Source organism: Branchiostoma lanceolatum, chromosome 9, assembly GCF_035083965.1.
Source record: "Branchiostoma lanceolatum isolate klBraLanc5 chromosome 9, klBraLanc5.hap2, whole genome shotgun sequence".
Lineage (NCBI taxonomy): Eukaryota > Metazoa > Chordata > Leptocardii > Amphioxiformes > Branchiostomatidae > Branchiostoma > Branchiostoma lanceolatum.
The window spans coordinates 10805923-10821093 of record NC_089730.1 but is presented as its reverse complement, the minus strand read 5'-3'; the positions used below and the strand labels follow the sequence as shown (position 1 = coordinate 10821093).

The following is a 15171-nucleotide window of genomic DNA, read 5'->3' as shown; positions in this document are numbered from 1 at the left end:
ATAATCAAAGAATTGATACACCTGTGGAGGCTCCAAAGTCCAAACAACCCTAATCCGATAATTTCAACTTGAAAGGGATTCGGACTCGATGCCTTTTGATCCAAACTAAGGCTGCACCTGTTGACTGTCGATTAAAAGCTTCCTAGTGATAATTAATGAGCAGGTAGGGATATTAAAAAAGTGCGTCACACATCGCAACTCAGACAGGTCTTTGTCTACTTTTGTTTCTTGTAACATTATGCTGTACAATAAACGACCATCTAACCAACCCCACTTGTGCGATCACAATCTTCAGCACTACGCGAGTTCCCAGGGGAAAATGTACTCCCTCTGTTTTCTTTCTCCCCCTCCGCTCAGCAGAGCATTCACGTCCTAAGCACCTTCTTTATGGAGACATCTCCCTACATTATCGCGCGTCGGGGCGCCCGGCTTTCAAGTCAGCTCCCCTTCCCTTGTCACAAGTTCTTGTGTTCCACTCACCGAAAGGAAAACCTCGGAGCAGTCAACAAAAAGGGAGAGGGAGGACAAAGCGAGGCGGACACGGAAGACGGGATGAAGGGTAAAACTCGCGCGCCGACTGGGGTTGTGTTTCCTCATATTTTCTCACACGTGCATAAAGAGGGACACAGACGCTCTGTCTGGCAGTGCAGCTGGTTGGTATAAGAGGGTTGAGGTTTGTTCGGTACAACAGTGCACCTGCCGGGCGTACCTGCGACAACCGGCCGTGTTTAGACCACGTACCGCCGCCGTGACTGAGCTGGAGAGGCCGCTCGACATGTACGTAATCCTTTGTTATCTTTACTTCACATGCTTAAGGATGGAAAATATTAGGTGGAAGGACGTCCACGCGCAAGGGAGTGGCGAATGCAGCTTTCCTTAAAGCATGCATCTGACAGCTACGCCTTCTACAGAAGACCTAATACACGTTTCTACGGTGGTAGAAAGTTTGAGATAGACACAACGATACGTTCATTCTGTGCACAATATCATGATGTTTTAGTTCATAATTGAAAAGTTGATCACTGATGGGTTCAGTTAATTTCATAACTATCTGCTGTAAACACATAGGGCAATAGTGATATGACACTTATTGCGCTGCAAACTGTGCAGAAAGATCAACATTATTTGACTCCTCTCCCTCTCTCCCTTTTACGTGATATATAGTCGTGTGTTGTGATAACATACGTACGTAGCGTCAGTCTCATACATGTATGAGGTGCTGTTTTCCACATATGTCAAGACAACTATGCTTTCACTGGCGATTGCTTGCTACCCTTGAAAAGGATATAGCATTAAATTTTGTTGGGGCAAAGCCGTGGTCGTGGCATATGTTCACCGGTTCAGTATCGGGGAAAAGTTTATGTGGATCGGTATTGTTAGATTAAGGGCAACCCACCTGGCAGCTACCATTCAAATTGCAGAGGACAAGAACTCAAACCCTACCAAAAAGATAACGAATGTTATTGCAAGGGTTTGTAAGTGATGTCTAGTTCCAATCTACGGTCTTGAAGATCGTTAACACAAGAAATATTGAGCACAGAAAAGTGGTCTGTCAGATCTCAGATGATCTCATGTTTAAAAATCGTCGGATGGAATGGGGAATGGGATGTATAAGTTTTCATGTTCTTTGGTAGTTGGAAAAGGGTGAAGTTTTAAGTATTTAGCACATCATGCCATTTGTGTCCACTTAAGCGTCAAAGTAAGTAGAAACGTTTCTTCTGTGCCTCATATAACACATAAGAAGACAAGGACGTACTTGGTGTACAGAGTTTCACAACATATGACTCAAAATGACGCACACAGCTACAATAGGGCAGGAATGTGCCATTCAAAATTTTCAGGGGGGGGGGATATTTTCCAATCCTTTCCACAAGTTATTACGAGTTAGGTCATTGATAGTTATGATATTCCGAGTAATATCCTTTTCCAATTTTGATTTGTGTGCCATTTTTGTGTGTATTATTGCAATTGCAATTTGACAGTCGAGAAGTCATGTTAATCTATCAGTTACGCCCCTTTCTCAGTCGATTCAACAACGTTCAGGTTCGTTCCACGTTGCACTTTTTGGCTGAAATAAGTAAGACGTCTGACGTGTTTATACGTCATCAAAACACTTCTGCCTTTGTTGTTTCAATCTTTTGCACAGAATCGACCCTTTAAGGTCAAGGGGGTAGAGGTAAAGTCGGCATAAAAGTTGAAGCATAAGCACTGAGTACGCAAGAATACGCACTAGAATACCCTCCTTTTCAACAAAATATAAAATGAAAACATTGCATTTCAAAACGTGGTTATATATGTAAGGTACGTTAACCAACATGTACATTTCCTTCGAGTGTATCGTTAGCTCTGTAACCAGGCTATAGTCCAAGAATACAAGTTAGAGTGAGTAGGATGTTGCTCTTTCCATGCCTGTTGATAACTAATTGACCGTAGTCATTGAAAAAACAGACCATTAGGTCCACCGGTATGTCAACGATGCAAAACCACGTTAGGAATACCATACTTGATAGCCTTGGGCCCTTACAGCAGGGTTAGATAGCGGTACATTTGCCGTGAAGCGTTCCTAACCAAATATTTGGACAGACCCCAATCTTGGGGCCGCTCTGATCACACGTTACACTCTTAGTATCCAATGGACCAGAGATAGCTTCAGTTGTACCTGTATCAACAAATGGCCGTGCGCACGGAAGGATTTCTTTCCCGACGGTGTGTCCGTATACTAGGTGCTCAATTTATACACAAAGCAAAGCGGGAACAGAAAGACTCTGTCAAAGGATCCAGAGAATTCAGCCTGTTTCTCATTTACATAAAACAATCTGCGCAAGTAAAACTGTGGAAAAATGTCAAAGCTAACAATTCGCCTTCTGTGTGTTATGCCATATCTGGTATGTAGCTGTATTTCAGGTATCATATCACAGTGTAACAGGTTTTAGTTGTCTCTATTATACCTCAGGTGAGAAATTTACCAAAGTATTGGCCTTGAAGTAGAAACTCGGTAAAGTCTTGGGTAGTTGGCCTTTTAAGTGCTGGCTGGTTAGATGATCTACACCCAAAAGTGCCGCTGCCACCGAATACCGGTGTAATTCGCTTTCTTCAGACCACGATCTGACCGCAATTGTTCTAGTTGTTTGTGTTTAAGTCAAGCTAACAATCGTGGATTGACCATGGAAGGAATATGTATTCATTCACATCCACATTCACAAATGAACAATTCTTTTTGCCGATACTCAATTGCTGGTATGGTTCTCCATACCAGCAATGGAGAAAAACTATGTCCATTTTGAACAAAGTAGATTTCAATTAACTTCCCTTACGCAAGGTTATTGATCGTCCTTTGATGTGAAATTCCTCAATCAAGGAGCGATTTACATTTTGCATTGTAATTATTTGGACAACACGTAGTGTTTAGAGGAGCTTCAGCTTCTGTCACCAGAGTGACATGGACCTGACCACATCAAAGCGCGCTGAAGTATTCGACACGCGCGTTCCTTATATAGACATTGGACATCCTGTCGTCTGCTTCTGTCAGGTCATGACGTCACGAGCCGAGCAGGTGTCACACGCGGGGCTTGTGGGATACATGTACATGTACATTATGGACGTAATGATAAATACTTATCACAGGTCAAAAACAAACCAGTTATATATTTCTATACTTCAAAACAAGCAAAAAGATATCTACATGATAAGATTTGTCCGGATATGATAAGATTTTTCTCATCTACGAGCTTTAAAAAGCTTACTTCCTTATGAAAACAAATAGTCAAAATGTGAATGCGTCTGTCTGAAGATACTCGGTTTCTCTCACGGTTTGTTTATGCCAGGTGCTAAAATAGGTGTGGAGGTGTGAAAGTCTTGAGTTTGTTGTGTAGATGTCTTAAGAATCACTAGAGGTGCGCCTGTTTGTTCTCAAAGAACCATCCCACTTCCTGTTAAATAAGAACATCCTGAGTAATAAGCGTGAGTCGTCTTGTAGCGTATCTTCACTCCGTCCTACACCTGTGCAGAGTAGAAACATCACATTACGGGCAGCGGCACTGAGGTAAGGTTCATTGAAGTTAGTCTCTACCAGACTAACCGCGTCGGAAATAGAGAGAACATTTGCCGGGGGACTTTGGCAATGGAGGATACGGCATTCCTATCTAGGGTTGCCTATTTGACCCTCTCTCCGTAGCCGACCCCATTCATACAATTGACTCTATTTGGCCAATTTCTACTATTTTCCCAGCGACCCGGGGAGACTGGTAGAGACTACATTGAAGTAACTTGCTTGTGATAGTACTAATACAATAATGATTTCAATACTATATATTTACATAAACCTGTGCCGCGATTCGAACTACATGTTTGCCTGTGGGCGATATATATGGGTACTTTCGACGCAACAATGGGAATACCGAATGTTTTGAATCTTACTCCTCTTAAAGCAGTGCGCCTTGATGAAATTCTCGGGCATTTTGATTTACCAAGACAAGAAATAGACACCGTAATGTATTACAATAGCACTGTTAGTACCAACAATCTTGACTCAGTATTATATCTTAGTATCGATATCGTCAATTTCTTTGCAAGGAGTAAAAACGTGACGTTTCTGATTGTAGAGGCAGGTGCAAGTTTACCATTAAGTGAATCAGACTAAATTGACTTCGTAAACTAATGTTAAGAATGTATTGTGCTGTGTTTTACTGTGTTACGTCATGTACTTAGTCGCGCCCTCCCCGCCATACTAACACCTCGGGCCGGGGCAGGGGTGAGGCAGTCCAGTCACGGGCTGCTTACGGTTGCCGCCAGTTTATCTTCCTAATCTGGCCCCGTGTTTTCAATGAAATTTGTTCAGCACACAAATAACTCCTGCTCCCCTCTGATCTCGTCATGGCGCTGGCTGCGCAGTGCCCGCAGGGCTGTCCCCCGCTCAAGGTGGTCAATATTTGTGAAAACCCCACAAACAAGTCAGTTGGTTTTTCTAACAGAGCGTAGAGCTGAGCTAGTTAGGGTCCCGTGGCCCGTAGTTGCACCCGTGCCCTTGCCTTGACCTTTGGGGCAGCAGATCCAATGACATATCATTAACTAACCCACTAACTTATCAATCAGTCAATGAACCTATTGGTTAGTGAGTCGTCAAATCAAATCAAATCAAATCTCAAAACTGTCGAGGAGGTCGCCAGACAAGTGTAATAACAAGCCACTGTGACAGTTCTTCAAGTCTTGTCTTTCTTTTGGCCGGGAAGGGGGGGGGGGGCACAGTTTTTGCACAATTCAGCATTTTGGGCACGCGACGTAAATTAACGAAATACTCAATCCCCACGTAAACGTCAGGACGGAATGTACAGTTGTACGGCACAGAAGAACAAATTTTGTCGGTCGTAAGGTTCAAGTCAGTACCCGCCAAGCAACAGCGACAGAGTACCAGGAAACTACATTTTTATTGTAACGGCAACAGGAAAGAAAGAAGGAAAGACGGAAGACGGAGATGGCTTATTATACAAAACCTAGGTATCAAAATCGTCAGGTGTTATCTCGGTGGAGGTGGCCCTAGTGTTCAGGTGTACCTGTACGTACTTGTCAGGTGAAGCTAGTGGCCAGGTGTATCTGTACGCAGTTGTCCGGTGAAGCTAGTGGCCAGGTGTATCTTGTAGGCTCCTGTCAGGTGACCCTATGGCCGGGTCTTCACCCCCTGCCCTCCCACTGACCTGGAACCGTGTGCTTAACAAGCTTCTGTCACAAACGTGTGGCATGCTTACACCTGCCAGACCTACAATACACCTGAACACGACAGGTGTGGACAGGTGGATTACCTGTCTACCGTGTGCCAGGTGAACGCCCAACACTGCCAGAGAGCCACGTCATGTCTATCCGCCAGGTAAGCAGGACCTGCGTTATTCCCTGACAACTGCGTGGCAGGCTTGTATCGAGTGTGCTGACTTGGCGATTGTCACGACAGGTAAGACATGTAACGTTACATAACCTGATCACCTTTAGCTATGTGATTCGTCTTCAACCTACCTCTGCAAATGAAGGTACGTCTCAAGTAGGCCATTACATAACCCAGACTTACCTGGCAAATTTAAGACGTGCTCCCTCGCCTTAGACTTATGAAGGTGACGTATGATATACTTTGTTATACCAAGGAGGATCTATGGGTATAATGTACCTACCAACAGAAGACAAGCAACACCAACCATCCAAACGCGTAAGTACAAACTCACCGATGCCTCTTGGAGGTAAAAATGAGAGTCTGAGATATAGGAGGTGAAATGGAGTCATCGGCGTAAAGATTGAATGTATCATAAGGCTAGTGAATGGATGAATGAGAGAAGAGTGCTAAAAGAGACAGGAGGCAAATAGCAGCCTAGGGAAAACAGACGGAAGACCATTTAAGAAGAGCAAGGTCATAGAACTCGAGAAAGTAACTGCAGCCGAAAAGAGAAGTTTATCGAATGGTTGAAAACGTTATTACCAACTGATGACCAGGCAGTGAAGTCTAACAAAACATCACTAAAAACCCAAACCTATAATTCTCTCGCTCCAGATTTATTCACCATAACCTCCCCTCTCTACGTGTCCCTCCCAATGCCATCGTTAGAAACCACTTCTCGCATTGTTAAAGCTACATAACAACTAAACCCACAGTACCAGATGCGGCTGTACCATTAGTGAGATGATACGGTCTCCATGTGCGCAGATGTGGCGGCCCCTCCCGTGGTGTCAGGTCCCAGTTACAGCCCAGTGTTCCCATTGTCCGATAACTAAAAGTTATGACCTTTCACGGGGGAGAATGATGCGTTCAAGACTGTATTGTTTCTGCATAAAAAGCGATCTGATTGAATTATTGCCGTGAATTATCACGCTTGAAGTGGCGACCGAATCGAAGAGTTTAAGAGGTCCTGATATAGTGTACAGGAATAACGTACTCGTAGAATGCAGCATAATGCGTTCTTTATTCCAAGTGGACAATGGAGGGATTAGCCTAATTAACTGAATCGGATTGGTCGCAGTACATCTTTCTTTTTTGTGTAACTTTAATTGATCCTTCTTTTCTTAAGGATTATTTCAAGCTTTTAGGTTTATGCTGTTTACACTAAAAAGACAAAGAGTAGATGCTTCATACTTGTACATGATGTTAAAAGGCTGCTGATACAAGTGGTTCTATGAAAAAAAGTACATCGCCAAACGTCACACAGCCTTTTTTTAATTTGATTTCGGAACGGTTATCAGGCCAGCAAATGAACGCCAAGTTATGACGTGTAAGCGATGTAAAGGTAGGCTTTATTATGGACAACCACGATATTGCCAGCTACCGTTGAAAACTACTTTGTGATAAGTAGAGATTTACCTATTATATAAAAGCCACCAAAATCATTGCAATGCTTTTGAAATGCACGAGATATTCAGCAAAATGTCAGCCCTCACAAGACCCCTTTTAATCTTTTGCTACGGTTAATTTCTTTTTTGATTCAATTTGTGTTTTCCAACTGTCGCTGTTGCCCCTCCAGTGACCCGAAACTCTCGCGCCTGGCTTCCAACAACAAGTTTGCAGTGCGGATTAAACTCAGCTGGATCAGCCCATTCCTCAGACTAGGGGGTGGGTGAGAGATATATGTAGATGTAAAACAACTGAAACTATATCGTTAGACGCTTAAGTTCACTAATAAGGCCAAAGGAATTATTGAATGAATGAAGACCTTTATTGCACATTTCTGCCACACTTGGCTAAGTACAGGTTACAACAAAAGATAATACAAGTACAGTTAGCGGATACAAAAGAATATGACTATCATTAGATAAATTCTACTTCTCCTCGCTTTTCGGTTATAGTAGATATAAAAGAACAGACGTGTTTTTCAATGGGAGGTTTGTCTAGTCGCATTAGAAATATGAATTTTTGAACAGTACTTAAATGTGTGAAGTAGGGAAATAGGTTTTCTACAAGTATTAAAAAATGACAGAGTGCACATTACATGATGACAAGGGATGAACAAGGTACGATGTATGGTACAACATGACCATAGTGGGTCGTACTAGTATACATGTATAGAGAAGCTTTTTCAAACATTGCGTCTTTCTCTTTAACAGTCCTGTTCCGCTTTGTCATTAGAAGTCAAATATATAGACGACCGTGGTAGTTACATCCTATATAGCTAGGTTTATACACAATCTCTGGTTGTGCTTTGTTCACACGCTTTATCACTTCACTACAGACGCTTTTTCGGCAATAAAACATCATGTCTATTGGTAATTACGTGAGTCGATGATGCCGACTTGTACGTGCGATATGATAAGGGAGAACATCATTAACAGGGTTTAGAGAGTGCAAGGGAAGCAATAAACAAGTCTCCAAGCAGATACGAGGAGATAGTAACGTCCTAGGCCTTTTTACGCTCCTTGACAGACGACCATCGACGAAAGAGGGCAGTCACAAACAATTACGATATATGCCTTCCCAATAATATACTTAGAGATAACATTCCTACTCCGTTACTTAGAATAACAATAACTCCAGATTCAAAATAAAATGTACTAAGAGATGACATTGAGCGGTAAACACCAGAATATGAGTAGATGAAACCATCTGGTCGTGGCCCGCGGTGGCAGCACGTCGGCTGAGTCGGGCGGGATGATTTATCGCCCGGCGCTCTAACAAAGCGGCTTGTAATGACTTTGGGCGGGATAATTTGCTCTTGGCCGTCCCGGTGTGGTCGTTAGGAGGCGGCGCACGTCCTGGGAGAGCGTGCGGACGTGGATAGTACAGCTACACCATGTAATTAGTGTCGGGGGGAGAAATCCTGGTCGTTTCTCATGATGCTGCGGTGGTATAGCATAGGGACTGAAGCTGTGCACCTGCCGATGTAATCATGGGGGAATGGGGGTATGAGATAGACCCTCAGTGAATAAACTTTGGGGGGATGTTGTACGACAGCAATAGAAATATGTTAACAGAAAGACACGTAAACTGATATTAGCAATCTTCCATTATATCAATACCTAATATCTCCCTATAATGATAGCTTAAGTACACTCTGTTAAAGGACATTATATTCATTCACTACTTTGTACGAACAGCACGTATACAAGACTTATCATACTGATCAACAAAAAGGACCGTCATTCATGTACTCCGAATCCGTCCTTTCAGTGAGGAATTTTAAAGTAGAAAACGAACATCTTAAAGTTAAAACTTGTCTTACATTGAATTTGTTTTTCTTCCATGTCTTTTCATCCCTAGATTGTATACCAGCAGCCTCTACCCGTTGTAAGGGCCCCGTAGTTTACATTGATGCGTACCGTTAGGGACACCGCTGCTCTATCGGCCAAAAATACTGCCCAGTGTTGACTGTTGTCTTGGGCCGGGATGGATGTTTAAATAACGACCGTTTTCTTTCACATCCTTTTTTTATCCGCGAATCCCCGCCCGTCTAGCGACCCTAGCAGTGGGACGATACAACAATAACGGCCCTGCATATGTAAAGCTCACGCGGTTTCCAGCGGGGACCAAATTGCCGTCCTCGAAGATTGATAGATTTCTCTTTTCATTCATGTTGCAGATTTAATTGGCCAAGGCGATTGTGGGCGCTGTGCTGACATAGAGAGGCTTTCCGGGGGGATCGCGTCCAGCTGAGGCGGGAAGAAAGGAGAAACCACCGCTGGAGAGAGAGCTCTATCCATCGTGCAGTCGGTGTGGAGAAACCTTAAGGACCTGTACAAGATAGGAGCATCGTCTTTTCTTTGCAAGGCGTCCTCAGACCGTGGAAAGACTCCTGTCTGTAGTACACGCACACAGGGAGTACAAGTGACGGCGACGTATCGAGTAATCTAGAACAGTGGACGTCAGGTACAAAGACATTCTGCACAAGCTACTTAAAGGTGGCGCCTACCTCTCGTCTACATCTATTGTTAGAGTAGGGAGGGACAGCGTTGGAAGTCGCCCGAGCGGTTACGTCGTTAAGGCCGGACCAACGCTGAGGGTGACCCGCCTGTGGTATGCTGAGAGCGGACTTGTCTTCACGAGCAAGGATTAGCGTTTAAAATCCTGTCTGAGAGTTCTAAATCCAAACGCACGGGACAAAACAGAGCAGCGCGGCACCTTTGTGTACGACCCGGAGAGCAGGGTTGGTACAGGCGTCGGGCAGGCCGCTGGAGCCAGGACAACTCTTCCTCAAACGGCTCGGCATTGTTAGCAGTACGCGCCGCGGCTTGGAGAGGATTGTGTCGGTGTTAATCCAGTCTGAGTACCGGGAAGTACACTTGTCAGCGCGCTGGGGTTAGGTCGATACCCCTGTAGACCCCCCGACTTGGGAAAATTTCAAACTCGCCAAAGTCACAGGACTCAACAAAAGGACTGCCTTATTATATCGCTTCGGTAAAGAGAACAAAAAATCGGACGACGTTTCTGTAAGAATCAGGTCATCGCCTTATATTACGTCCTGGAAAAATTCTTTAAAAGTCGTCTACTTACTACAGTAGAACACGAACTTCATACCAACGTTGATATTGTGAAAAACTGCCAGACATATGATTCAACTCCTACTAAATGCCTTTAAAACAAGTCACAGGCATTTTGTTGAGCTGGAACAACGAGGATCTCTCTGAGAAAATCGACCCGCATTCTTGAAGCACGTTGCTTCTTAAGGAAGGGGCTTGCCTGATTAACTAGCGTAAACACGCCGGAGTGGGCGACCCAGCCTCTCAGGACAGACTTCCGCTGGAGACCACCTTAGTCTGCAGTCCATCTACAAGTACTAGTAGTTTCACTACTGCCACAGAAGCTCTGACGAAACATCAACAAAACCTCTAGTAATCTGTGCCGTTGCGGGCCATTTAAAGCACCTAACGTACAAGTGCGCTGCCTCCTGTCGGAAGCATACGGCCCTTAAGGGTTCTTAAGGAGATCACAAGGACCAGGTCGTCGCCAGGCCCCTGTCACCGGGCCGGAAACGGGGAGGGGAGTGGAGTGTGAAAAGAGGCGTCGGAAAAACAAAAACGCGTGTTTTCATCTTGACACAGCTGTCTTTGCTGATACAGCGGGGTGAATACATCGGAGGGAGAGCAGAACAACGAGAGAAATATCAGACCCACCAGCCGAGAGTCTAAGAGTTTAGTCTGTTTGCGCCTATCTGTCTTGATAAGACAATCTCTTAAACATTGACGTCTTGAAACTCTTGTGTGCGTGCTGGCGTTCCTTCGCGCTCGGAGTAATACGTTCTGTGAACTTGGAACGGGCGGATGTACCGCGTGTGTCCACCTGTCTCCTAGGTTGTACAACAAAACTGACACCGGTACAGTAAGACTATATCATGCACATCTGTGTTGACGGCGTGCAGCTCGACAAAACCAGCTCGTGTTTAGGCACTGGAACCGGAGCCGTCCCCGACAGACTTCTGTGTTTTGAAACAGCCATGTCAGCGACTCGAACTAGAGACCTAAACAAGACCACCGTGTCGCGCCCTGTGTTGGGTGGTCAGAAGAGACTTCAGTTCGCTCCGAACGCCACAGAGGACTGCAGAAAACTCAGCTCGGACGTCTATTCTTTCATTAGGGACGGAAATTCACTTCTTTGGAGTGAAAATCGAGTCGCAGATTCGGAAAATATGAAGAGCAACGTTGAAGGACGCTCTAGGGTTGCATCGACTACGGTAAAAGCGGACACTCAAATACGGGACTGGAAAAGGCCGCGGTTTGAAGTAGAGAAGGTGCATGTTTATACTCTGTGTTGCTGGATAGCGTCTTCTCCGTCTAGCATTGTGGACGTTGACATTGACATTGAGGATTCGAACCCGGAACCGCCGAGTCTGCATGACGCCGCAGAAGACGGCGATCTGGAACTCGTGAGAACTTTGGTGAGAACAAAAATAGGAGATGTAAACGCGGTGAACAAGTTCGGGCACACGGCGCTCCATGAGGCGGCCTGGGGAGGCCACACGGAGATCTGCCGTGTCCTGGTCGGGGCAGGAGCGAGGGTCAACCCGAGCACGTCCCATCCGTGGGGCGGTGGTGACACACCTGCCCACTTCGCTGCTTTTGAAGGACACCTGTCCACCCTGCGGTACCTGGCCGGTACCGGTGCGATCTTGGACGTACAGAACGACTCATCAGGTGAGACGCCGGCGCACAACGCGGCGAGGATGGGCCAGGTAGGCGTGGTGGCGTACCTGTCCAGGTGTGGAGCTGACCTGAACCTGAGGAACGAGAGCGGCAGGACTGTGCACGAGCAGGCCCTGGAGTTCGGCTACAGGAGCCTGGCGGAATGGATCCACAGATTCATGCGTAAGTAAAGTAACTCTTTAATGGGACTTCTGTATAAGGGATGGAAAAGTGATCCACAACAGGAGCAAATGTAGCAAGCAGTCTGTAAAGTAGGTTGGGCCGGGGAAGTAAATATATGCTTGCTTATGGTAGTCCGCCGTTTAGACAGAAAGATATACAGGATTTGTAGTCGTTAAATTTAGAATAGACCTCAAGCGGTATTTCAATCTTCTCATTTCTGTATCTCTTCCAATGACCACTTGGCGAGTGTTTTCATAAGTGCCACTTTCTTGCCTCCCCCTGACATATGTGGGATGGTCCTACTTGAACAGCCGCTAGTTTGAAGAGTTTATGTTTTTAATCTTACTACGTATTTAGTTTTTAAGACATTAGATGGGAGAGTCCGCTCATCTCGGGTTAAACTGATACTTCTTGTGGGTCGTTAGGGATCAAAGGTCAAAAGGTGCAAGGGAGACCACAAAGGGGGCTATAAACACTTGACGGTTTGTCCGGAGTTGACAGAGACTGGCGTGGAGGAGAAATAAACAAACAAAAATAAATAAACAAGTGAGTCTCGGATGTCGCCTTGAAGACCAGTTCTAAAAACACTACTTTTCAAAATAAGTTTTAGGTCGTTGGCGAATGAACAGGTGGTTGGATCAATTCGCACCCCCAAGATATAATGGATCGGTCCTACTCTTTCCGAGCGTACCGTTATATCGTGAGTGTTCTACATCATATATTCCCCTTCAACAATGTGCTAAAAATTTGAAGTTTAGGCAGAAAGCCCACGATGTAGAAAATATGCAAATTCTAGTTTATTTGCAAAGGTAGCCTTCATTTTGCTCATTCTGTTAAATGTGCACGATACAAAAGTTACCGAAGCAACTGGAAAAGTTCTGTAACGGTCAGACGCTTCAGATAGTATCCGCTATCTTTCGTCTGTCCAGTCGATTGAGTAACCTTTGTATCGTGTATCTTACTAACTGGATGTCTAACCGTCATCCACCAGTTAAAATTGTTTCCATTTTTGGAATTAAACAGTTACGAGTCAGATAGGAATAAAAGATGGGTTAGGCAGATGGCCGTGTTTACACAAGACACAAAGAGACAACCAGTAAAATTAATTCCTCAGGGGACAGATCATCCATCAATGACCCATCAAAGGGATTAAAAAGACATAAGTCACATAATTCACAAACAATTTGGTGAGTGACATGTAGTATGCATGAATGGCATGTTGGGCGCGACATATTCATAATGGAAACCATCTAATTAATCAAGAAGTAGCATTTAATAAATTATGCAAAGGGATTGACTGTCAACAAACTGTGTAGTGAAGTTATTGATAATGTTAAATGGATCCGTCAATGAGATATCAAGATACTCAATTATACCCCCAAATATGTTATAAAAAAGGCTGCTAACGATGGTTCATGAAATAAATTGTAGACAAAGATCCAAAAATTATAATTGCATATACGTATATATGAAAGATAAAGTGCTTGCAAGGGAAAGTGAAAGGTCAAATAGAATAGAATGGCACCATTCAACATGCACATATTCATAAGTAACCAAAACTTCACTGTTCTATTGTGTTTTGTTACCCAGGAAACCCCAGACCACTGCAGGACTTGTGCCGTGATGTCATCAGAAGCTGTGTTGGGTCAGACAGAACAGCAGGAATCGATGATGCATCAGAGATACCACCTGGACTAAAACCGTTCCTGAAACTACAGAATTGAGACTGCCAAAGTCTGAGAAGTTTGCATCTGATCTTAAGTAGAAATGGACTGGAGATGCAACATCTTACACTCATAGCTGCTGTGTTATCGGAAGAAACTTTTCCTGAAAGATTTTCAGATAGTCTGCAATTCATCAAAAGAGCTTAATAGACACCTGAATGTGGGTTATAACAGTGAGAATAAGCTTCAGCATCCTTGATCAGTGACTCTTAACTCAAGAGAAAATGGTGACGTTTACTTGAATGGAGGTCATGACACTTCTGAAAGTCTTCTGAGCCAGCAATGGAAATGGAGTCCTGCCTTCCACACCGATGTAACAACGCCCTCTAGTGTTAACAGTGATAACTCCAGCTTCAAGGATCCAACAGATACATACAAACTATTTGTAGACAATTGGTGGACATTACATTAACTTCTTAACACGTGTGTAAAAATAATTGCAATCAAAATATTGGCACAATGTAGTTTCCAATGAAGTCTGTAACTATTTTGCGTGTTGAACCGATGTAAATTTGCAGAGAGAGCCTCACCCTGTGCTGGAGAGTATAGCTCATTGTCTAATAGTGTGATTAACTATTTGCTTCCAGTTTCCATTGAAGTGTAAGCAACCTCTTGTAAAGTTGCCGCTTATACCACAACTATAATAAGCTCTCATTGTTTTACAAACAGTTATGCTTAGAAGTTCATCTGTGCATGAACATGTAAGGCCAGAAAATCTTTTTCATGTAAGTATACTGTTTCAAATACTGTGGAAAATGAGCATAAGGGTTGAAAGAAAATGTTTGGGCTTTGTCACTCCTTTGATAATAATGTTGGCTTACTAATAGTAAAACTATATTGAATTGATACTTAAAGGTGCTGTTTCCTGTTTTATTTTGCTTCAATGATATGTAACTTAGTGTATACAACATCTAGGCATACAGACACACACAAATACACACACAACACACAAACTTTAAGACACATACATACATATAGTGATCATCAACATAAAATGAAACCCCCTGAAACAAGTTATGATTGATTAAATGCTCCCCCAGGCAGTTTGTGGGGGAACTGCAGACTATCTGCAGTGATGGAAAGAAATGAAGTCATGATTCTTAGTTTGATCAATACTTACCTACTTTTCTTTAAGAAAAGATCTGTTCTTAGAATAAATAATGATGCTAAATTCTTGAGGCAAAGG

General features: G+C 43.8%; 1 protein-coding gene across 1 annotated transcript; it reads left to right on the top strand.

The window, feature by feature from the left end:
• The first annotated feature begins 503 nt into the window (after positions 1-503).
• LOC136441452 (ankyrin repeat and SOCS box protein 7-like) lies at positions 504-14839 on the top strand. Its single transcript, XM_066437738.1, has 3 exons — positions 504-777; positions 9543-12261; positions 13852-14839. The coding sequence occupies exons 2-3, from the start codon at positions 11292-11294 to the stop codon at positions 13983-13985; spliced, it is 1104 nt and encodes a 367-aa protein (XP_066293835.1). The 5' UTR covers positions 504-777; positions 9543-11291; the 3' UTR covers positions 13986-14839.
• Positions 14840-15171: the final 332 nt, after the last annotated feature.